At 41.6% G+C, this 24,807-nt stretch overlaps 1 protein-coding gene across 10 annotated transcripts in view; it reads left to right on the top strand.

The window, feature by feature from the left end:
* The window catches only part of LOC111952096 (CD99 molecule-like 2), a 27,883-nt gene extending 3,076 nt beyond the window's left edge, over nt 1-24,807 (top strand). The window contains exons 2-12 of one of the 10 annotated variants that reach the window (XM_023970596.2): nt 3,074-3,142; nt 3,512-3,556; nt 7,206-7,325; nt 8,473-8,571; nt 10,134-10,214; nt 13,545-13,607; nt 14,454-14,525; nt 14,792-14,836; nt 14,979-15,098; nt 15,234-15,299; nt 24,295-24,807. In XM_023970596.2, the coding sequence (XP_023826364.1) occupies nt 3,074-3,142; nt 3,512-3,556; nt 7,206-7,325; nt 8,473-8,571; nt 10,134-10,214; nt 13,545-13,607; nt 14,454-14,525; nt 14,792-14,836; nt 14,979-15,098; nt 15,234-15,299; nt 24,295-24,299 (785 nt within the window). In that variant the 3' untranslated portion in view covers nt 24,300-24,807. Of the gene's footprint in view, nt 1-3,073; nt 3,143-3,511; nt 3,557-7,205; nt 7,326-8,472; nt 8,572-10,133; nt 10,215-13,544; nt 13,608-14,453; nt 14,526-14,791; nt 14,837-14,978; nt 15,099-15,233; nt 15,300-17,812; nt 21,552-24,294 lie in introns of those variants that run through there. The other 9 variants (XM_023970588.2, XM_070435088.1, XM_023970578.3 and 6 more) reach the window with 9 other exon arrangements.

The raw sequence follows: 24,807 nt of genomic DNA, 5'->3' as shown, positions 1-24,807 counted from the left end.
TGTAAAGCAGGTGGTTAGAGTGTTGGACTAGTTAACCGTAAGGTTGCAAGATTGAATCCCCGAGCTGACAAGGTAAAAATCTGTCGTTCTGCCCCTGAACAAGGCAGTTAACCCATCGTTCCTAGGCCGTCATTGAAAATAAGAATGTGTTCTTAACTGACTTGCCTAGTTAAATAAAGGTGTAAAAAAAAAAAACGGCCAAACCGATTTCCGATTGTTATGAAATCGGCCCTAATTAATCGGCCATTCCGAATAATCGGTCGATCTCTAGTTTAAAGTTCAGTCTGCCAGCTCTGCCACCCTTCACAGATTAGTGCGTATTTAGCTAATTTTAGCTAGAGGGGTTTGGATTGTGGGATGAGGGGATGAAGGAGGGGGGAGAGAGGGAGGAAAGGAGGGGGGGCATAACCTTAGCTGCAGTCTTTTCTTCGGGAGAGGGAGATGATGGGTTGTGTGTGAGTGTGTGTGTGACAGAGAGAAAAAGAGAGCTGTCTGGGTTGTGTGTGCGTGTCTGTGGAGGAGGAGAGGGAAGGGTGCGTGCGGTGGGTCTGTGGAGACGGAGAGGGGTGTGTGTGCATGAGCACATACATGCGTGCGTGTCAGCTTTCTTTTTGGGTTGTGTTARACCCTGCCACAGACTTAATGAAGAGTAATAAGATCAACCCCATAGACCGGCAGTGAGACAGAGCCATGTGGTGTTCGTCAATGAACAGAGGAATCGATTATTTATTCACTTTGTTACTCACCAGCTGGGGATCCAAACAGGTCTCTATAGACAACCGTTCGTATTGTGAATTCAGTGTTGACCTGAGAAATTACAGCTAATTAACTGCTATGGTATAGAGATGACTGTTGATGGCTTTTGGCTTTAAATGGCTTCAAATAGCAGCGGAGGTCAAACGATTGCGTTCGCTGGACAAGCCTTCATCGGCGTTTGAAGAACGTCTATACGCATGATAGCGTCGCACGGGTAAGAGGGCGATGGTCAGAAGTCATGTGGTTGTTTCTGATGTCGTCACCAAGCTCGCATGGAATCCCGGTAAGGATATTTGTCCTGCCCTGCTACAGAGGAGAAAAGCCATTTGAAATTATGTAGATTGTCGTAGGAATTCTGGAACGCAGAATTCCTACGACAATCTACATAATTTCAAATGGCTTTTCTCCTCTATAGCAGGGCAGGACAAATATCCTTACAACCCGGGTGGGAGATAGCTTAGACTTACATAGCTATAAGTCCTATAAATAATGATAGCGTAGCAATAGTAATAGAGCTGAATACTATAAAGACTAAAAGCTATGTTATAGCATACTAATAGCAATAGCCATAGCTAAGAAATTGCAACAATGGAAGTCATATTATTAGTTAGGGCCTCATTAGTAATTGAACCATGGCTGTGCTGCAGAGGTGCATGGTGACCCAGCCTGGCCTGCAGTCACATAGACAGTGGTCTTCTTAGCCTCGAATCTATTTTTAGTGTTACCGGCCAGTGTCACCCACAAGTTGCCTGCCAGATCTCAGAAGGGACAGGGAGAGGGCAGCCGTGTCTGTGTGTTTGCGTGCGTGTGCACGCATGCACGTGAGTGTGCGTAACTAGGCAAGTGTGGCTCCTCTGTGTTCTTGGTGCTAAGCATCTTTCTAATTTCGGAAGGGGAGGAGAGAGGGTGCGCCTTGCAACGAGAGAGGGTGGAGCACATACAGTATAGTCCTCGGACTTAATCGAGCGGCTGACAAATTACACAAGACTTTAGTTCTGGGTTGACCAACATTATTCTTGGTCTAAAGGTCGAGCCTTCAGTACTTGGCTAGTAGGGTTAGCTGAGTCTGTGTTTCTGCTTCCTCTCTCAGACCAGTCTGTGTGTGTGTGCGTGTGTGCGTGTGTGTGCGTGTGTGTGCGTGTGCGTGTGTGCGTGCGTGTGTGTGTGCGTGTGTGTGTGCTAGGATAGTTCCCTTCTCAGACCAGTGTAGAATGCTGCTCTCTGACCCTTACAGATATTATTAGAAATAGGATGCTAACCTTACGCTAACATGTCTCCTAATGAATTTCACTAATAAACACACAGGAACTGCAGCAGTTTCATAACGATCATTGCGTAAATTGCACTGTAAGTGTTTAGAAGGGTAGTAGGTGCCTGTAGACACAGATCTAGGATCATCTTGTTATTCCCTGAAGCGTAACCCAGCACCATTAGGGTGCACGATTATGAACAGACCGTAGATCAGTAGAGGGACAGCTTCCTCCTACTTCCACTTAGCCCTGCTAGAGATAACCTTTGACCCGTCTGATGATAATGAGACACACAGATTGTATCTGCCCTGGTTGAAAACGTCCCAAATTATTTTGTTGGAGGACAAAACCGCTTATGGGCCTTTTGAGATCTTTCATGGTCACTCATTGTCGCAAGAAAAACTTGAAAAAGAGATGTGTGTTTGTGTGTCACTACATGGACACAAAAGCTATTCTGTCCCATGTGCAGGAGGAATGCATTGGAGTCTGTCGCAAATGACACCCTATTACCTTTCAAATGTACTACTTTTGACCGGAGCCAGTCATCTCAGTTGATATCTAGATCTGACAGAACGCAAGGCATTCTTCACTACACTGCAAAGAAAGATGGGTCGGCTGCAGACCTGGGTTCAAATGCTATTTGATATCATTTCAAGTACTTTATCTGAACTATTGAACTTACCTGTTAAAACCCTGCCTCGTCTGGCACTCCAGGCAGGCTAGTGCAAACGCTCAATGTATTTGAGAGATTTCAAATAGTATTTGAACCCATGTATGGTTGGTAGTGTTGCTGCACTCAGAACTAATGTGTTGTGCACATGTTATATACTACCACACCATTATTATGGCTGTAGTTTGGAACGATTGGAACGCATTGTTGTAGATATAGTAGCAGAATCACTGATGTGGGACTTGGGGTAGCAAAATATTTGATTCCGATTCCGATTGTTTAATGGTCACATGTACAGGGTGACTAGAGCAAAGTTCCTGTCCTTTTCACTGCAATGGATTGTGTAAAAACCCTCCACTCTTCTCCCTCCCTTCCTTCCACCCTTCCTGTATTGCAGTCCTGTCCCAGGATTTTGGTGACTTCGACCTGTCTGATGCCTTGGATGATGGCGATGTCACTAAAGCACGTAAGTACAGAAAGACAAAATGACTGTAAAATGTACAGTATTCAAATGCTTTAGACTTGCTGCTGTCTATTTCTGGCAAAACCTGGATTCATGCTTTAGGTCTATGGAATCATACATTTATTACGACAAAGTCATGGACAATGCATTCAGTTGACAATGTTTATCTAACAGGGTTTGGGTCCATTCCATTTCAATTCAGTCAATTCAGGAAGTCAACTGAAATTCCAATTGTTTCTCATACAGACGCATTGAGGATAACTGAATTTGAAATGTCAGTTTACTTCCTGAATTGACTGAATTCTAACCATGATTTCCAGTGTTTGAGGACGAAGCTATACATTCTGTGTAACATTGTTCTCTTCTCCTCAGCAGCAGCAGCCACACCGAAACCCAAACCGGTTCCATCGGGAGCAGGTAAACGATCCCAGATTTACTGATTCATCTAGATATGGACTTTCTCTGTTATTGATTATATCTGCCTGTACCGTAGATACTGGGCTTACATGAGTAAACACAATGCTCCTAATTGATTACCATTTATTAAARTGGTAGGCGTTAAAGCTGGTATTGACCACTTGAAAGACTACTAATAAAGATGTAGTMTATTTTCTGCTAATGATTATATAAGGTTCTAATATTAGAATAAGCAGCATCTACTTCCAATTCTCCCTATATCAGCCTAATGCAGATACTGTGTTTGACAAGCTGGCTGATACCGTGACATCTAAAAGGCATAAAAGAGGAACTGAGAAATAGTCTTAATAAAAGTACTTCTTAAAAACGGCTGATTTCGCGTTGCTTTGCCCTCAGCGCCTGGTCAATGTGACGCTCCACCTGCTACACCGAGCGTTGTTTTTTCCCTCATTATTTCAAATCACAATATAGAATGAACACATCGAGAATTGAACCTCGGCCATTCCTGAGCTTGGACGCTGCCYCCGGACGTGACGCAACGTGAGCGCAACACGGGCAGCACAGCAGCTTTCGTTGAGTTCAAAGGAAGAATTCCCTTGATGGCTGATGGCAATGGCGGACGCCCGGTGGCTGTAGTGTCGCAGGGTCCTTACAAAGTAAACGCACATGACTGCTGGCTAAAACAAATGGCTCTCCCACAGTCAGGAAAAAACCTTTTCAAGAAAACACAAGCCCTGGTTACACATTGGAGGCACCTGTGCCAATGAGCAGTGCAATACAACAGAAAATGTTGGCAGTGACAGAAAGCGCCGGTTATGGATTAAACGAATGCATTTATACAGAGCATAAATAACATTGCATGATGTCAATAAATACTTTGAATCCATATGTTTAAAAAGAGTAATTTAGTACTTAGTGAACGGCTCTCCCTCACATTTCTTCCCCCTTGTCCAGTTTCACAAAGCTTGAATCGGTGAGACAGGAAGAGAAACAGCCACCCGTGTAGTTGCCATTGAGTTCACTTCAATTGAATTACTGTCCAACCTTCACCTTGCTATTGTGCATACTGAATGAATGAAATACACCTGAACCGGTGCTCTCCTATACCAGGCTCCGCTGCTCTCCTCAGGGCTGAGCAACCGTCTACTCCCGCCCATCCTGGACTCTCCTCCAACGGAACACTTGCACCACTGTGGTTAGTTGACCTCCTCTGCTGCTGGTCTGCATCCTCAGGACTGTATCTGCCCGAGGCCACTATCACCGGCTGTTAATTCAGTCCATCCTGGAACCTCAGTCTTCTAAAAAAAAACTTTTAAAACCATAGGTCACCCCAAAGGTTAGGGGCTAATCCCAATTCTGACAGCAAATGTGACAAGCTGACCGATACCTTCTCATCTAAAAGGCATTAAAAGAGGAACTGAGAAATAAATAGCTATAAAATGACTTCATTTATTTTAAAAAGTGCAAACTTGCAAAGTAAACGTCTTCTTCTTCTGAGGTTTTACGGCGGTTGGCATCCAATATATGTTGCATTACCGCCACCAACTGGACTTGGGTAAACACATGATAATTTGCGCCACAAAATAAAATAAAGACATTTAAAGAAGGCGAAAGGGAAAATGGGGGAAAAAATAAACAAATCTCGTACCATCCCTGCAGTACAGTTGATAACCGTTGCTATGAATGCTAGGAAGCCAATCTTACTGAAGCATATATCACTTGTTGGCCTATCCCTCTTTGCTGGCACAGATCCACTTACTTACACGGATCCTCTCAGGATCTTTTCTCCCTTGACCCCTCTTCCTCTACTTTCTTCACTGTCTCAGCATACGACACCCCCTGGACTACTCCCTTGCACTGGCACTTCTGATCCCCAGCACCTTGGCCACCTTTACAATTAACACATACCGCTTCTTAGTAATCACAATAATCTATGGTTTAAACATGCCAATAAGTACTTTGAATCCATATATTTAAAAATACTTTTACCGTCTACTGTAGCTACGGTGCCTTCAGAAAGTATTCATACCCCTTGACTTATTCCACATTTTGTTGTGTTACAGCCTGAATTCAAAATGGATTAAATATATATTTTTCTCACCCATCTACACACAATACCCCATAATGACAAAGTGAAAACATGTTTTTAGAAATATTAGCACATTTATTGAAAATTAAATAAAGAAATATCTAATTTACTTAAGTATTCACAACCTTGAGTCAATACATGTTAGAATCACCTTTAGCAGCGATTACAGCTGTGAGTCTTTCTGGGTAAGTCTCTTAAGAGCTTTGCACACCTGGATTGTACAACATTTGCAAATTTTTATTWAAAAAATTCTTCAAGCTCAGTCAAGTTAGTTATTGATCATTGCTAGACATCCATTTTCAAGTCTTGCCAAAGATTTTCAAGTCGATTTAGGTCCAAACTGTAACTAGGCTACTCAGGAACATTAAATGTCGTCTTGGTAAGCAACTCCAGTGTAGATTTGACCTTGTGTTTTAGGTTATTGTCCTGCTGAAAAGTACATTTGTCTCCCAGCGTATTCAGGACATAAAGTTAATTTCTGTGCCACATTTTTTGCAATTTTACGTTAATGTCTTATTGCAAACAGGATGCACGTTTTTGAATATTTTTATTCTGTACACGCTTCATTCTTTTCACTCTGTCCTTTAGGTTAGTATTGTGGAGTAACTACAATGCTGTTGATCCATCCTATCACAGCCTTTAAACTCTGTAACTGTTTTAATGTCACTATTGTCCTCATGGTGAAATCCCTGAGTGGTTTCCTTGCTCTCCGGCAACTGAGTTAGGAAGGACGCCTGTATTTGTGTAGTGACTGGATGTATTGCTTTACCATCCAAAGTGTAATTAATAACTTCACCATGCTTTTAATGTTTTTTTTTACCTATCTACCAATAGGTGCCCTTTGCGAGGCATTGGAAAACCTCCCTGGCCTTTGTGATTGAATCTGTGTTTTACATTCACAGATAATTGTTTGTGTGGGGTACTGAGATGAGGTAGTCATTCAAAAATCATTTTAAACACTATTATTGCACACAAGAGTCCATGCAACTTATTATGTGACTTATTAAGCAGACTTTTACTCCTGAACGTATTTAGGCTTGCCATAACAATGTCTAAAAACATCCTTCCACTTTGACATTATGGGGTATTGTCTGTGGGCCTGTCAGTGACAAAAAAAACAACTAAATTTAATCCATTTTATAACGCAACAAAATGTGAAAAAAAGTTAAGGGGTGTGAATACGTACTTTTTCTTATTTTTTCTCTCCCAGTACTAATCAGGCCGACCCTAAACAGGCGTGTTCAGGGTGGTATGGCCACAAGCGAATTTTGTTTATCCCGTTTTCTCCCTGAATTTGGTCCCTTGGCTCATCTCTGTGTGAATACTTTCTGAAGGCACCGTATGTACTAAAGGGCTACTTACCACATGCATGAAAATAATTCCTAGTGCAAATTTAGACCAATGACAAAGACCTATAGGTGTACGGGCACAAAGCAGCTAAATCATCTCTTAAGCAGGTGGGCAATAATAATTCATATACAGGCTTTGTCTTGACGTATATCCAATCTAGCCGTGGTTTGACGGTACTGACTACGGTCATTTTGATGTTGTGTTCTTCAGACCTGGACCTGTCAGACTTCTTTGGAGAGGGGGACAAGATTACCACCACCAAAGCTCCTTCTAAGGTTCCTCCTAAAGTCCCAGCAACCAAGGCCCCGCTCAAACCCAAACCCAAACCAGGTGAGACATGAGGGAAGAAACCACCATAAAATACAGGCTTTCTAATCAGACCCTTTACACTTAGCACGTGAATGGAGAAATCCCTGCAACGGCCTGCTTACTAAACCCGCATGCATTAAGTCTCTCGTTTAGGAGAGGCTTTTACCCTAAGTGACTCACAAGTAGGCTATGTAGAAGACAGGTGGTGTACTTAGCAAATGCAATGGCCGCAGTCGAGTCGTGTAGAGTCAGCCAATACTGCTTGTCAATAGATATTGATTATAAGCTAAATGCAGTCTCGGGTTTGAGTCAGCTGGAACAGTTGATGGGTAAACTATTGACAACAAAGTCTCGACAATGCTTAAGATGGATCACTACACACAAACCGTTTTGAGAACCACTGCTATAAGATAGCATGGTACCATCAACACATGTATGTCTGTATCTCTCTTGTGAAAAAGGCTGTCCCTTATTTGTTAGTCATAGTCTTGGCCTCGCACCTCTTGTTTATGTTGTGCAGAGGAGGCTGGTGGGATGAGCTATCGGAGGACGGGCTCGATGTAATGGCTGGAATATAATAGATGGAACAGAGTCAGATACGTTGTTTTTGTGTGCTTGATGTTTGGTACCATTCCATTGATTCCATTCCAGCCATTACAATGAGCCCGTCCTCCTATAGCTCCTCCCACCAGCCTCCTCTGATGTTGTGGTATTAACGTGTATGTACATTTGCAGTCACCATACTATTCTCAGATCATCTCTAGCTAAATCCACTACAACTCACAAGCATCTCTACTATAGTACTGTATGGGATTCCATTAACCCTACTAGCTATCCCTAGAGTGATCACAACACTAACAGATCTGTACAGAACTTGTCCTAACACACCTTAAACGAAGGGCTAGATTCAATCCGGAGCGTGGAAGAGCCGCGTTATCGCGTGATTTACATTTAAAGGGGATTTCCGATTGAGCCGGCATATGCAGCGTTTACTTTGAATGCAGTCCCTATGAACGCAGAAACATTGCCTTTAAATTCCAATCACGCTATAGCCGAATCTTCCACGCTCTGGATTGAATCTAGTCCTAAGCCTAGCATTAAGCCTTGTTAAACCAGACTGAACGCTAACTAGGCTATACTAATTCCTGAGCACTCACTACACTAACAGATGACACCCAGGCTGATTTTGACTTTGGGCCCGGCCTCCGCCCGGGCCTGCTCCCCCGCGCCACCAAGGGCCCCCGTAACCCACCTAGGCCCCAGCCCGGTTGGTACCGCTACCACTTAACGAACAGACGTGGGTTCAAATACTATTTGAAACGCTTCAAAACGTAAATACTTTGAGCCTGCTGAAGTGCCAGATGGGCGGGAGCTTGCAATCTTCAGACTATTCTATTGGTCCATTAAGCTAGGCGAGCTCAAAACAAGCACCGATAAAGTATTTCAAACGATTTTGAATAGCGTTTGAACCCAGGTCTTAGAACCACCATCCCACCCTCCAGTCCGTTTTCACATCTTGCGTGCGGGTCCCAAATGGCACCCTGTTCCCTATATAGCGCACTACTTTTGACCAGGCCCAGATGTGGGGAACAGGGTGCCATTTCAGATGCAGCCTATGTATCAGCGTCAATATATGTGTGTATTCCCGTTGTCGCACATCATCATCCCTTCTGCACGGTTGGTTCGAAAGACCAGCGCTGCTTGTGGGTGACGTAGGCCTCTTGTCAGACTATGTCCCATCAGTCTGAAACAGAGGTGTAGATATACAGAGTTTGGCAAACTCCGTTTTAGATTTTAGAATTTGTATAGGCACCGTTTTGACACCATTCTCATTAGAATGCATATTAGAACGTTAATGGCATGGAATGTTTGGATTCAACATGGAGGCTAGTTTGCCAAAATCTCTATACAATATCAATGGCTCTGGTCTAAACTAGCTTCCTTGTTCCCGGTCTCTGCTTTGCCTCATGCACACTGGTCTGATTGGACCGGACAGATGACAACTCATAATGGTTATCATGGGGGAGAGGAGATGAGGAAAGGAAGCGAGTGAAGATTATTGGAACACACTCCATGTCTATATTCACACACGTTATAGTGGTATCTTGTCTGCATCAGTTACATCTTGTTCTCCTATAGCACACCATTGTAGACACACTATAGACACACACGCCATGTTGTTTTCATGTTGTTGTTGTTTGTCATCTGTTGTCACACATGTTGTTGTGTGTGTAAATATTGTGTTTTGAGTCAGTATCTTCTTTCACTGTTGGGCTTTTGAGCCATAGAACTCTGTCACATTCTGGAATGCAACCAAGTGACCAAACAACAATTTGACCTTTGAATGACCTTTGGACCTATTTAGTATGTATTCAATCCCAAAATGTCTCGTTGTCCTTATTTGTGGTCATTGTAAGTTTGTCTATTTGTTGTATACAACAGCTTGTTGTATATTGCTCTATTTCTGGAACGCTTGGTATATTGTGACATAAGTGTAGCCTAAGTGCATGTTTGGCTTGACAATGACAGCAATGGAATTGGCAAGAGCACAAACAGATCTTGGACCAGGCTAACAGAAGTCACTACTGCAGTGGTTTCCTCTCGGGTGAGGTGTGCTAGATGCCCTAACGCATCGTAGCAGTGGTTTGTTCAGGCTCACCTTTGTGACAAATTTTCCCCACATTTCCTGGTTTTCCAGAAATCCCAGTTGGAAGATTCCTAGAATAAGGAGAGAATAAGCACGAAAACTTGGGTATTTTGGGAAAGTTACTGTAATTTTGCAACTCTACCTTTGACCTTTGACCCCTGACCTGTGACCTTTCCCTGCAGCAGGTGATGAGTTTGACCTGAGTGATGCTCTGGACCCCAAAAACGACATTGGAGGGAAGGACAAGAACAAGGGACAAGCAGGTTACCTATTATTTTATTATTTGTCTATTTAAGTGTTTTGTATTTTTTTTGTTAATTTGTTAATTTATTTGTATTTGACATACCTATAGTGGGGGTTTGCAATAGGTATGGTACAGGGCACCAGAACGAATCAGTTGGACGGGCATTTGATTTCCAGAGGGGGCGCGCTTTTTCACAGGACCTCCTATGTGCGAACGAGCTTGGCACGAACACATCCAGTCATGATGCCTTCATCTGATTGTCAAACAAATCACGTAAAAAAGTAGGTTATTTTCGCACATTCTTCCGAAATAAGTCAAGCATCCGAACAGCGCATTCTCCAACTTTCCTTCAATTCGCAAGTGGCTGAAACTATCTCACCGGAGAAAGCATTCGATCGAGCGAAACAGCGCCCCTCTGTCTTACTATATGTTAATCAAATCAAATGTGGTCACATACACGTGTTTAGCAGATGTTATTGCGGGTGTAGCGAAAAGCCCATGTATCTGATGCTGTCATACTCTTTCTGGCCAGACAGCATCAGATACATGGGCTACATATAGTAACTAATCAAAAGAGAACCATCGCGTTCTCCCAGAAGCTTGGCTGGTGCGTAAACCCGCGAATTCAGACAAACAGGTGTAATGGGGTCGCACTCAATTTTATTTTATATATATATATATATATATATATATATATGTTTACCTCATCAGGGATAGRGTACACAGATGTTTCGGCTTTACAGCCTTCAGTGTGTAGTGTGTAGGTACAAATTTCTTTCATTCAAAACAGCATTTGCAAAGATCAACAGCTGTGCAGCAGGTGCTTCTAATCAGAGGTTGCATTCATCTGCCAATCAGGGATATCGCTTTTCTGGTCTACCTGTATACAAATGAGTCACAAAGAGATACAGAATTATAGGATATGGGAGCGGGCACGGGCAACTCACAAATCAATCGCCCTCAGGTGTCCACTCACCTAAATACATCACATCAATTCATCAGATAGCGTACCACAAAGGACATCAGGCAAAGCCGTTCATCAATATGTCGGGACAACTCATAAACGATATGCAAAATCTGATATGGACAGTTCTTGTATAACAGTCTAAATGTGGCATATAGGAAGGAGGTGAAATCGAATTCTTCGTTTAAACCGCGCGGAGAGACAGAATTGAATGTATACATCCACATGGCTTCTTTTTGGAGTAATTTGTTGTCATAGTCACCTCCTCTACGTGGTGGATTAACTTTTTCGATCCCGACGCAACGCAATTCATTAAAAAAATAGATTTTGTTTTATAAATTGTTTCACAACTGGCGAGGTGATATATTGACGTCTAATAGTGGATTTATGTTCTCCAAGACGTAATTTCAAGGCACGGGATGTTTTTCCAATATAATTCTAATTGCAAGAACACTGTAACATATACACAACTCCTTGAGTCGGGTAAGTTATACGTTACTTTATTTCATAGGTCCTAGAAGTCTGAGGGCATACAAAGTTTTAACATTTCCTGATGTTGCTACAAGAGGTAGATGGGAAGATCTACAGGGGGAAGCATCCTTTTACGAATGCCTCTGACCACATCTGATTTAACCAATAAGTTTGATAGATTTCTTGATCGTTTACAGGTGAATAAAGGTAGATTCTAAAAAGCAGAATTTAAGTTGGAGTCTGATGATAATGTACCAGTGTTAATTGACAATACACTTGATGCCATTACGGCTATTATTGAAAGTAAGTATATAGTTTACAGGAAACAGTTTCTTCTTTTTGTGGGGATTTATTAAGTAACTGGCTTCTGTTGACGCTTGTAACTTGTTTTTCGAGCTTTATCAAGCCAGGAATCGGGTATCCTCTCAAGCGGAAACGCTCAAGAAGAGAATTTGATTGTCTCATCATATTCTTCGTTTGTGTCACAGATGCGACGCAGTCTATGAAGTTGGCTTACTGGTAAACCTCTTTTTAGGGGGAGAGGGTGATAACTATCAACTGTCAATATAGTATTTTCTGTAAACAGTAGTACTTAGAGATTGTCCCTTCTTTGTATCAAGTACATCTAAGAAATGTATAGAGTTAATGTTATTTTCCATAGTGAATGAAATTGATTGTACTTCAGAGTTATTGTAGCTAAGACATTTAATTTAATTTCGTAACCCGACCAGATCATAAAGCAATCGTCTATATAGCTGGTCCAATATTTAACATGATCTTTGTAAGGATTATTTTCAAAAATAAAATCCAATTAGAATTTCCCCATAAAGGGATTTGTATAGTCAATGGAGCTAAGTTCCCATTGCTGTTCCAAAAGTCTGTAGATAGTAATATTTATCAAATAATGTTTATTTTTTTAGTAAGCACTAGTTGTGCAAACTCAATTATATAATTTGTAGGCACCTCGCTTAAGCGGTTGGAGAGGAAGAATTTGAGGGCGTCCATACCGCCATCGTTTGGAATATTGGTATATAGCAATGAGCCATTAAGAGTGACTAACCAGTCTCCTTCATTAATAACTGGTCTACTTTGTAGTTTCATTAGAACAAATGCTGTTTTGAATGAAAGATAATTGGACCCACACACTGAAGGCTGTAAAGCCGAAACATCCGTGCACGCTATCCCTTGATGCAGTAAAAAAAAAAAAAAAAATGGAATATTGAAGTAAGCTTTATGCGACATATTTTTGAGTGCGAACCCATTACACTTTTTTGTTCGTCTACATATAGTAAGACAGAGGGGCGCTGTTTCAGACACTTGCACATTGAAGAAAAGTTGGCGAGTGCACTGTTCGGACGCTAGAATTATTTTGGACGCACGCCATCTTTCTGTTGGCGCATGTCTCGGTCAAATAAATTATCAATACTCTATATTTCATTTGGGCGGCAAGGAGGTACGTAGGGTAAGGCCGGCCAGGTCCCCTAAGATCCGCCCATAACGCCGTCCCTGTTCAAATCCAAGTTTATTGTTCACGTACGCAGATTTGCAGATGTTATCGCAGGTGCAGCGAAGTAGTATGGTATTTACTAGGCCTAGATTCAATCCGGACCACGGAAGATCCGCGTTATAGTGCAATTGACATTTGCACGTAATTTCCGATTTGAGCATATGCAGCGTTTACCGCGAGTGAGTTCTCTGTGAAGAGAAAACATTGCCTTTAATGTTGTAGTGTAGTAGCAAGTAGTATAGTCATAGTATAGCTGTACAATCGCAGTAATGTTCTAGACACCAGAGGTGTGTAGGCTATAGTACTGTAACGTAGTAATAGTACAGTATAGTAGCAATATAGTAGAGCCGTGGTATTATTATAGTATTAGTATACAGAAGGTTGATGTGGTGTCATGTGCTCGTCAGATAAAGGTATCGGAGGCGGGGGCAAGGGTGCCGGAGCTTCCAACAACAGAGGGGGGAATGGGGGTAAGAACCCTGCCTGACCTACCCTATACCGTGCCTACCCTAACCAACATGGTCTACCTGACCAAACTAAACGCTACTGTGCCTGTCCTGCCTCTGTCTACTGGGCTGGGTACTAGCTTTTTTGGATAAACCTTCTTGGATAATACCGAGTTCAATTTAACCTCATTCCTCTCTTTAATATCCAATATATCTGTCCTGTCTTTATGTCACATCTCTCTATCTTTTATGCCTGTCTCTCTCTCTCTTTATTTCTCCCTGTCTCTCTGTCTCTTACTTTCTGCCTCTCCATCTCCATTTATCCATCTCTCTATCCTCCCGATCTATCTCTCTCACACCATTAACAAGGCCTACTGGGGAGTTATCGACTGGGCACACACAGAGTGTGTGTGTACTGCGTTTGGATGGGTATCTGTTTGGATGTGTTTAACACGTACTCTACTAAAAGCTTCCTCTTGGCATGTTTGTACTGTGGGTGTACTGCGCACAAAGCAGGACTGATGGTCTATATCCAAAACCCACATCCTCAAAAAGGCACCGCTTCCGATTTCCTGCCAATGTGGTCATAATATCTGGCAACTTGCATGGGGAAGGTAGCTGTAGTTTCACTCCGGCTGGGTCTTGTCAGAGGCTAATCTTCTCTTTTTTTCTTCCCGGGTGAAATCTGGCAACCAGCACTTATCCTCTACATACTGTGGTTGACCCCACGTCTGCTGAACTTTGTCCTCTCTCTGGTGACCTTCCTTTGGAGGCATTGGCATTGTTTGTATGGGGACCGTCCCTGGCTTGGAGCCTGGTGTGTCAGGTTAGGGTTGCCAGTTAATGTAATCCTATATCCCGCATTTTTAGGTGGATCCTTCTCGGACGATGATCTGTTTGGCGTTGGAAAAGACAACACCTATAAACCCGACAAAGGGAAAGGTGATGATCTCAGATTTGGGAAATTATGAGTTTAAGGAGCTTAAGGACAGACTTCTGTGTTCCGACCTTTGCTTGTATTTCTTATGATGAATTATTGAAGATACTCTTGTTTTAATATGACAAATAAATATATTTACATCTGGGTTGTTAAGATTCTCTTGTCAGGACACAAGATGTAAATACTGTATATTTACGCACATGAATGCACGTTAATAAATAACGTGATAGACTACCTCGCAGTACATCTTTCAAATGTGTCCATGTAGGTGGACGTAATGGTGGCCCATCCACTGCTGATGACAACAACTATGGTATGATGACAACAACAACAATATTGGTTGACAACAACATTATTTTTATGAGAAAAAAAAGATTTACATGACCATGGTCTGTGTCTAATATTGATGGTTGATTGTGAATTATACCTCTCTCTGTGTTCTCCCTTCGTTCCAGACACCATGGCGGAGACCGGAACCATCGCAGGTATCGTCAGTGCCGTTGGCGTGGCGCTGGTTGGCGCAGTTACGAGCTACATCTCCTACCAGAAGAAGAAGTTCTGCTTCAGCATACAACGTAAGTGACCAGCTGGGAAAAGTGTCTTCTATAATCTATAATCTAGAGATAATAATACATTCATATTTAATCATGAATTAGTTATAATAATCTAGATGTGAGATGATCTCAGACTGTTGTCTCCTCCCATCACAGAGAGCCTGAATGCAGAACTGGTGAAGACTGATAACCCGGACGCTGTGGTGGCCACAGAACCACAAGGTAACCACCCATAGAGAGCTAGAGCTCTATTCAATCAGATCCGCTTTAGCCCACATTTGCATAGCGGTTGTTTTTGCGGGGTCAGAGGTGGAACTGCGTTAGAGCTGACAAATCCACGAGCGGCTCCTCTGGCATTATACCTAAAGCGGACATTGCCATTGGCTGCACGGAGTGGCGTTACGAGAAATCCCATGCATCCTTGTTTACAAGTTCGAACTCTGGAATGTGAGATGTAATCGACACCTTGATTAGGCTGATAGAAATCCTCATTATTTCGTGGAATGATTTTCAATTTGAGCGCCATTATTTCTACATACCACTTTCTCGTTCTTAACTTCTAACGCAAGTGGGACGGGCAGTGCTTCATTTGTAAATCGGGAGGTGCCGGGAAACAAAAAGTGAGCGCGAGAGGGGGGTGACCTGGGGAGCTCTGAGGTACTGGAACGCATGAGAGAAACCTTTATAATAAAGCATTTCATGCATATCATCACATTTGCGTAGTGACACAAAGCAGTAGAGTAGAGGTACTTACAGAAGTTGCACACATGGGGAACATTGTAGTAGCCTCGGGTCCGGGACAAATGTGGCCTTTTATAAACGCATTTCATGCAATTCTACGTCATTTTACATGACTGGAGACTTTTGCAGAATCTTTTTTAATACCGCACAAATGATCGAAATGACAGGCTACTTTGACGCTGACAAACGGAGAATCTGAGATCAATTAAAACGACCTTAAATCCATCAACAGCTTAGGCCTACGTGTGTGGAGACACATATTGTAGGTTACAATATGAGGATGAAATTATAGTCCTAAAAATGCTATCCGGTTTCACTGACTCACCCAATGACGTGTTGCTCCCTCGCCGGTGAGTATTGATAGTTTTGCGGTGTTGATGGTTGACACGAGAGTGAAATACGAAACTGTATTCTCTCCAGTTAAAAGGGTCTGTCAGGGAGATGGGGAGGGAAGGAGAGGGAGGGAGATGGAGGGGGAGGAACTCGTGTTTTGTTTGGCAACTCAATACTCTGGGATGTCTCCAATCTGGTGAGAAAAGGAGACAAAAGAAAAGTGAGAGAAAGGTTTTCCTTACCCCGGAACTTATACCATATATGACCAACACCTTTCTTATAATGGAATCCATGAGAAGAAGTTGTCTTTGTGTTTGGACAATATGCAGCATATTTGACTTTACTTCAAATGAAGTAGATTAGAGTAGATAAAATGACCGCCAATTGAAAATGGTCATAGGGCTGGTTGTGGTTGTAAAAAGGTTTATGAAGGCATTATTAAGCTTTAGAGGTTTCAGTTTGTGGGCCCTACCGTTTGGCGCAGCGGTCTAAGGCACTGGATCGCAGTGTTGCGGCATCACTACAGCCTGGGGTACGATCCCCGTGACTGGGAGTCTCATAGGGCGATGTCCGGGATAGGCGAGGGTTTGGCCGGGTGGGGCTTTACTTGGCTCATCGTGCTCTAGCCACTCCTTGTGGCGGGCCGGGCTCCTGCAAGTTCAACAGTATTTCCTCCGACACTTTGGTGCTTCTGGGTTAAGCGAGCGGTTGTCAACAATGAAGAGGCGACTCCGGGATGCTGGCCTTCTAGGCAGAGTTGCAAAGAAAAAGCCATATCTCAGACTGGCCAATAAAAAGAGAAGATTAAGATGGGCAAAAGAACACTGACACTGAACAGAGGAGCTCTGCCTGGAAGGCCAGCATCCCGGAGTCGCCTCTTCACTGTTGACGTTGAGACTGGTGTTTTGCGGGTACTATTTAATGAAGCTGCCAGTTGAGGACTTGTGAGGCATCTGTTTCTCAATCTAGACACTCTAATGTACTTGTCCTCTTGCTCAGTTGTGCACCGGGGCCTCCCACTCCTCTTTCTATTCTGGTTAGAGCCAGTTAGCGCTGTTCTGTGAAGGGAGTAGTACACAGCGTTGTACGAGATCTTCAGTTTCTTGGCATTTTCTCGCATGGAATAGCCTTCATTTCTCAGAGTTTCAGAAGAAAGTTCTTTGTTTCTGGCCATTTTGAGCCTGTAATCAAACCCACAAATGCTGATGCTCCAGATACTCAACTAGTCTAAAGCCAGTGTTATTGCTTCTTTAATCAGGACAACAGTTTTCAGCTGTGCTAACATAATTGCAAAAGGGTTTTCTAATGATCAATTAGCCTTTTAAAATGATAAACTTGGATTAGCTAACGCAACATGCCATTGGAACACAGGAGTGATGGTTGCTGATAATGGGCCTCTGTACGCCTATGTAGATATTCCATATAAAATCTGCCGTTTCCAGCTACAATAGTTATTTACGACATTAACAATGTCTACACTGTATTTCTGATCAATTTGATGTTATTTTAGTGGACAAAAAATTTTTCTTTTCTTTCATAAACAAGTGCATTTCTAAGTGACCCCAAACTTTTGAACGGTAGTGTATATATAAAAAAAGAAGTTGCAGTTTGTGATCAGGTTTATAACCATCAGTTTCATCTCTCCTCTCTTTCACCAACAGTTCAACAGACTCTTCTGGAACCCCCCAATGCTGAGCCCCCTAGTGAGGAGAACGCTGTCTAACACCCCCCCCTGTTCTGCCTCGTCCCCCAACCTACATACACGCACAAACAAAGAGGGCATGACAACACACACTTACACGCTCCCACCTTATGAAATATCTCTCTCCACCTGACACACACCAACACACACACACCACGTTTGAATGATAGTCCCACCCCCCTTATACCTGGCTATACAGAGATCGGCAAACTCTGTTTGTAATGTAGCGTTCCATTGGCGGCCATGTTGACACCGCTAACTTGCATGACATTCTAAGGTCAGAATGTCATTGTTACATAACTTGGTGCCAACATGGAGGGTAGTTTGCTGACCTCTGTAGACCTACCCCTGCCAAACTATGTGTAAATATCATTTTAATTTATTTTAACTGTTTTGAATACCACTAATATGTCTGTTTACTATATGATTATGTAGGAGATGTTAACCTGATCCCGGATCAGTTTGAGTTTGACAATGATAGTCAGAGGACTTGCTAAACTAAAACACATACAGATCTCGGGCCAGGCTTCCATCTTGGTATTTCCTGAAGAGATAGTATAGGACATAGTATAGCCCACATACTTGTCCCGTAACTCTGTTTATTCAATCAAAAAGCGTATCTAATCGACACAAGCCCTATGATTGGTGTGGATTTGTTTGCTTAAGCATATAAAAAAGGAAGTGATTTGAACTGTTTTAACTGTTGATGCTAGAAATCAAACGTCGATTGATATCCGACCTGCACTTTCTATCTATTGGATTGCCTTCAATATTAGTTGAATTGGTTGAATTCAATTGGTTGTACGTATATCCCTCGTGTGATTTTGTACCATTTCTACCTTCATTGTATATACTCGTCTTGTCCTACAGACACAAAGCGTTTTTGCAGTGGTTACTTACACAGGTTCATGTCTAAAAGCTGCATTTTTATAGCCTCGATGCCAGTCTTTGTGCTTTTTAGGCACGTCCTTGTCACTCATTGTAGTGCTAGCATTTTTATAGTGTTGATTTGAGGATGGGGAAAAAATGAAGCAATTTGAACAACTTATTTGTTACCTACTAACCCCAGAGCTGCTGCTTATTGTCCCTCATAAAATGTGCGCTTTTTAATGACACTGAAGAGGAAATAGTCTCTTTTCCAATATCCTTAATAGCATACTACTTAGGGAACGAACCAGTAGGGAATGAACCAGTGTATTGGGTCCTAGCATTCTAAGTAGTATTCCAGTATGGACATCGGAGGGTACACAAAGGCTCTGTTCCAATATCCACACTAGCACACTACTTAAGCTGCGTTTATACTGCCAGTCCAATTCTGATATTTTGACAAATTATTGACAAAATATCTGATCTGATTAGTCAAAATACCAATTAGTGGCAAAAGATCAGAATTGGGATGCCTGTGTAAATGTAGCCGTAGGGAACGAGCCAGTGTATGAGGTCCTAGCATTCAAAGTAGTATGCTAGTATGGATATTGTAGCGTAGCCTTTAAGTCTACTTGTGTGGAAACGTGTTTGTGATGAAGATACTAATACTACCCTTTGTACGTTGTATATCTATTTTGTCTTATTGAGATAATGCCAGTGCTAGAGAAAGTTAAGTGAATGTGAAATCGAAGCCTAGTTGATCTTTAAAACCTCTTGATATTGAAGTAACATAATGGTCGCGTTCCAGGCCAACTACATTGTAGACGCTGCAGATATTCCAGGGCATCAACCAATAGTTGCGTGCCACATCATCGACTTGGCGGTCAGGCATCAGGTTGCTATATCATAATGTGGTTAGCTGATGTGTTAAAGTCTTATCCAAGCATTGTGAGATTTGGAAGGCGTCTGCAATGTAGTCAGTCTGTAACGCGCCCAGTGGCTCTATAGAAAATTGAAGTTTTTTTTGTAACAAAGTTATTTATGGCTATGTATAGACTTCTGAAGTCCTTCAGATGTAGCTCTTTGCTATATGAAAGCATAGTTAGTTAGTCTTAGGTTCTTTGGGTAGTCTTCATACTAGGTGTTGCTTTGCTGCAGTCAGTTGCTTGTTAGGAGGATTGGGGTCAATTCCATCTCAAACCAGCCAATTCAGGAAGGGATTTCAAATTCCATTTCAAGAATTGAGAAAATGCACAAGAATTTATAAAATCTTTAATTGAAAGACAATGGCACATTTCAGTTCATGAATTGGGTTTTGAAATCACTCCCTTGAATTTACTTAATTGAAATGAAATTGGCCCTAATCCTGGTTAGGAGACTAGTAGTGAAAGTGAAGCTTGTAAATTGCGGTGTGAGCATATTTCTGTGTTTTGACTATTACTTGTTGTATGAGCATATTCCTTGATATTACAGTGTGTCCTGATGATCTATACACTCCTTCCTAAGTGTGTTTTGCGAGAAAATAATTGCGTCTCTGCACCCCCACTCTTTCTACACTAACGTTTCCGAGAGTGGGTTTTGTCTTAACTTCTTATCTCAACTTATTTAACATTTATTTTAGATATAGAAGTACGTTTGTTTCCAAGTGACTTTTATTCCAGAAATGAAAACCTTTTTAGGGCGGATCTAAAATGGCCCCCTATTCCCTTTGTAGTGCACTACTATATAGGGAAGAGGATGTGATTTGGGATGTAGTCCTACTGTATGCTGCACCCTGTTCTGTTTGGCTCCCTTGTTGCCTTGGAAACACAGCTCTAGAACCACTCCTGTGATGTTCCAGCACTCTCCCTACCTGTAGTAACTCACTGTCCCTAACAACTGCACCAGGATCAGTTGTATCATCTTACTTATAATGGGTAAGGTAAGGATTTAGGTCGGAGGAACTGTTGTTAACCCTTTAAAAATACGGACAGAATATCCCGAAGACACATTTCAGTTCAAGGCATTTAGTTGTACAACTGACTAGGTATCCCCCTTTCCCCTTTCTTTCCATTCATTTTCAATCGTTCTAATTCATTCTAATCAATGACATAATAAAGGACCGTAGTATTGCGGAAAACAACACAGGACAATACAACTGTCCAAAAATTCAATTTCACAAAGGTTAAAAGGTCCAATGCAGCAGTTTATTATCTCAATATCAAATAATTTCTGGTTAACAATTGAGTACCTTACTAGCTAGGTTTCCATCCAGTTGTTGATTTTCTTGCAAATATGCAAAAATCCACATGAAAACATTATGCACATTTTCCCACCAGAGATGTGTTTCCACCAAATTGACTTGTTGCAGATAAAAGGCTGTGTGTGATGACGTAGTGCACATGAAAATACCTTTTGCGGTTAAATTCCCATGTACCGAATAAAGAAATACAAGTTACTGTAAATGGTTTTCCATCGCATTTTCAACTCTACTGATGGTTTTCTCGCCCAAAAAATTAGCGCGTGCCCACTCTGGTATTGGCGTGTGCGCTCTAGCCAATAGCTTGCAGATAACTTTGTGGGTATAGCCTACATGATGAGATTATGAACAAACGGCAGCCAATCATCGATGATCATGTTATTTATTGGAAAGGAGCATCAAGCTCATCACTGCACTTTCATCACCCTGTGAAGTTCATCATAACTTATTTCATCTGTAGCCTAATGAACTGCATGCTTTCCCGACGAGTCGTAGTGGGAGGATCACACAACATGTCATCGTGTGACTCCCAAGTTTACTTCGATATGATGGTTATTATATCAATATTTGCGCATTAAAGCATTTCCACCAACATTTCTTGCATAATTAATTTTACAAACACAAAAACGATCCCACCTTGTCTAGCGTATTTTGTTTTGTCGACATTTGAAAAGTTTACCGACAAATTTTCTGTTTCCATCAGACATTTTTTATTTGAGGTACTTTATGTGCATAAAAAGGGTGGATGGAAACCTGGTTATTGTGATTGGTTTCAATTAAAATAGTCAAAAGGAAACAAAATTAGCAATTTCTCAAGCAAGAATTTTGGTAGGACTGTCTGGGAGTGGTCTGAGTGGGGAGGGCAAAACTGATGTCACCAGGCAGGCCAAAACTCCATCCCACCAAAACAGGCCGAAATTTCAGCTCTTACACTAAAAGGGCATTATCATAATTTTCACAATTTCACAGTATTATTCTAACCTTACAGTGGAAATATATATAAAACATAGGAAAATCACGTTTTTGACTGCACTGGTCCTTTAACTAAGGGGCAGTGAGTAACTGGAGAACCGTAGTTAACACTTTCCTCTGTCACCCAGATTCAGGTGTGCATTGCTAACCTCTCTCCTATGACACTGCTGTAGTAGTTATGGTGCTTCTCTATGCCTTATAACCTGCTAGCTCATGCTGGGTCCCACAGTGCTAACCACATAGATCTAGAATCAATAGAATGAACAACGTTGTCTCCGAGCATTTGGTATGTAAACCCAAGACACTCCATTTAATATGATACGTTACATTTCATATGGTATGTTTTAATTTGTGGATGTCCTTCATCCATTTCATGATATGTTACGAATTGCAATGCGTACAATATGTTACGAATTTGCATACCGTACAATATGTTACAAATTCCAATTTGTTGTTGCTAATGTTAGCTAGCTGGCTAAAATTAGCTGGGATAGGGGTTAAGGTTAGGGAAAGGAGTTAGGTTAAAGGGTTAGGGTTACGGGAAGGGTTAGCTAACATGCTAAGTAGTTACAAATTAGCTAAAAAGTAGTAAGAAGTTGCTAATTAGCTAAAATGCTAAAGTTGTCCGTGATGAGATTTGAACACAACCTTTGGGTTGCTAGATGTTCGCGTTATACCAAATGTAACATCATACTAATTTCAGTGTTATGGATTTGCATTTACTATGTTACGTCTAGTCTATGAGACCAGTCTGGAATGGAACATTCAATGGCTAGAATGGATAGAATCTTCTCAGTGTTCTACACATGCAACAATGGTGTAGGAACTAGAGATGATATTTCTATGGGAACTACCAATTGAATTCCAGTAGTCTAAGGGCATGTGTCCATTCTATGTATTCTATTTCTATGGCTAAAACACCCCCGTGACTGAGATCTGTGCTTACACACAAAAACAACCAACAACGAATGTTAAACGAATGTAATCTTTCTCTTAACTCAGATGCGACAGCGCCTACCGCGGTGCTTTTCGCTCGTAGCAAAGATGTTCAAAAACCCACCAAAGATGTAGCATTGATGGATTTGACCATTGGAAGATTTTCAGATATTGGATCTTAGTGTTGTGCTTTGGGTTGAATGTTTCACTTTATAACTGCCACTAAATAGTAGAGGAAGGAATCCCCTTTCTTTTTACTATTGCATGCGAGGTAGTTTTGGGCACAACCAAAAAGAAAACACATGTGAAGACATTCGATTCTGGACCAATTGAATGTTTAGGAGTGTCTTCCACATGATAACATCACATAGCTACATAAAAATCCTCAAAATAAAATGACATAGAAATTCCTCACAAATATTCACTTTTTTAAATGTGGATTGAGACTGTTAGGGCGAAGAATCCCAGCATCCCTTGTCATAGACTTGTTATAGGCTTGGTAGATATAAGAGAATTTGATTTGAAGAGCACAGAGTTTGTGTGTCAGTACTGCCTGTGAGATGATTATCTTGTGGTACTATTGTGTACTCTTGTGGTACTATGCTATACTATGGTTTTGAAGGGTATTATTGTGCCTCTTGGATGCAGTATGGATAATTTGCCTGATTTGGAAATTAGATCATGTCAAGTTTTCGAAGACATAAGGAAACGTATATACAGTAGTATACGAGTCAATGAACTAGGAGACGCTGCCCAGTAGTTTGCAGTCCTAAGGCTTCGACGTTTCCCTTACTTTCTATGGTTTACGATAACTGGGAACTAAAGGTAGCAGACATAGCAGCAGTTGGATCGCCTTAAATCTAGGGGCTCCTCTACTACACATATAACGGTATGGGCTATAATGGAACTGTACAGAAATACAATGCATGTTTTGGGATATTTAGCAGTAGTCTTTGGAAGTTTTCCTCATTGGGTTTGCATTGAGAAAGCCTGGGCGCCAGTATGTTTCTGCTCTCTTGCCAACTCCTTATGACTTGACGCATGACAGCAATGGAGCTGGCAAGAGCACAAACAGATCTGGGACCAGGCTAGCATTGGTAGGCTTGGTCTGATGATAATATATTTGGATCAGGAGTAGTAGTTGGTGGTTGAATGTGAAGGTATGTATGAACTGGCAGTGAAGTCTAGGATGAGAACAATAAGGATTGGACCGGTATGTCATCATAATAGAAACCTGGAAGTACGCAAGAGTGCCACGTTTTCCTATCCAGTTCCATTCACTGGTGTCTCTGTTTTAAAAGTAGTACACTAATATCTAGGAAATAGGGTGTTCTGTGAGACACAGTTCAATTTGGTTCCAGTGCAGATCTACTTACTTAAGAATGATCTATTACACAACTGTCTCATTCTTCTTTATCTCATTCTAGAGTGAAGTCATCCAGTCGTTGCACTAGCTGTCACTCCAACCCCACTGACCAGTTAGAAGTAAGAACGCAGGGCTCTTATGACATCACAATGTATTCCGACTGTACCATTCACTTCAGATACGTACTAACAATATGGCCTTCTGCATGCACAGAATCCACGCCTGATTCACTAGTGCCTGTAAACTGAACTACACACACACAATTTACGCACGCACGTACATATGTATGCGCAATCACACACACAAAACACACATGTTACATGTATGCACACACACACACACAGTCAATAAAGGCCACTGGTTTGCTAACTAACAATGAGCATCTGAATGTTGGACAATCTTGGATAAATCTTATACTATCAACAGAAATGTGATGATTCCTACTGAGGCTTTCTATACTGCTGCAGTTCTATACTATATCTCACTGCTGTCTCTCACTCTCACTGGCAATACATTATGGAACAACATTCATCAATCAATGAAACCCAATAAAATTATTTGAAAAGAAAAGAAA

The sequence above is a fragment of the Salvelinus sp. IW2-2015 genome, linkage group LG3 (assembly GCF_002910315.2).
Source record: "Salvelinus sp. IW2-2015 linkage group LG3, ASM291031v2, whole genome shotgun sequence".
Classification (NCBI taxonomy): domain Eukaryota; kingdom Metazoa; phylum Chordata; class Actinopteri; order Salmoniformes; family Salmonidae; genus Salvelinus; species Salvelinus sp. IW2-2015.
Note: the sequence above shows the minus strand (reverse complement) of the source record. Positions and strands in the feature narration are given on the sequence as shown.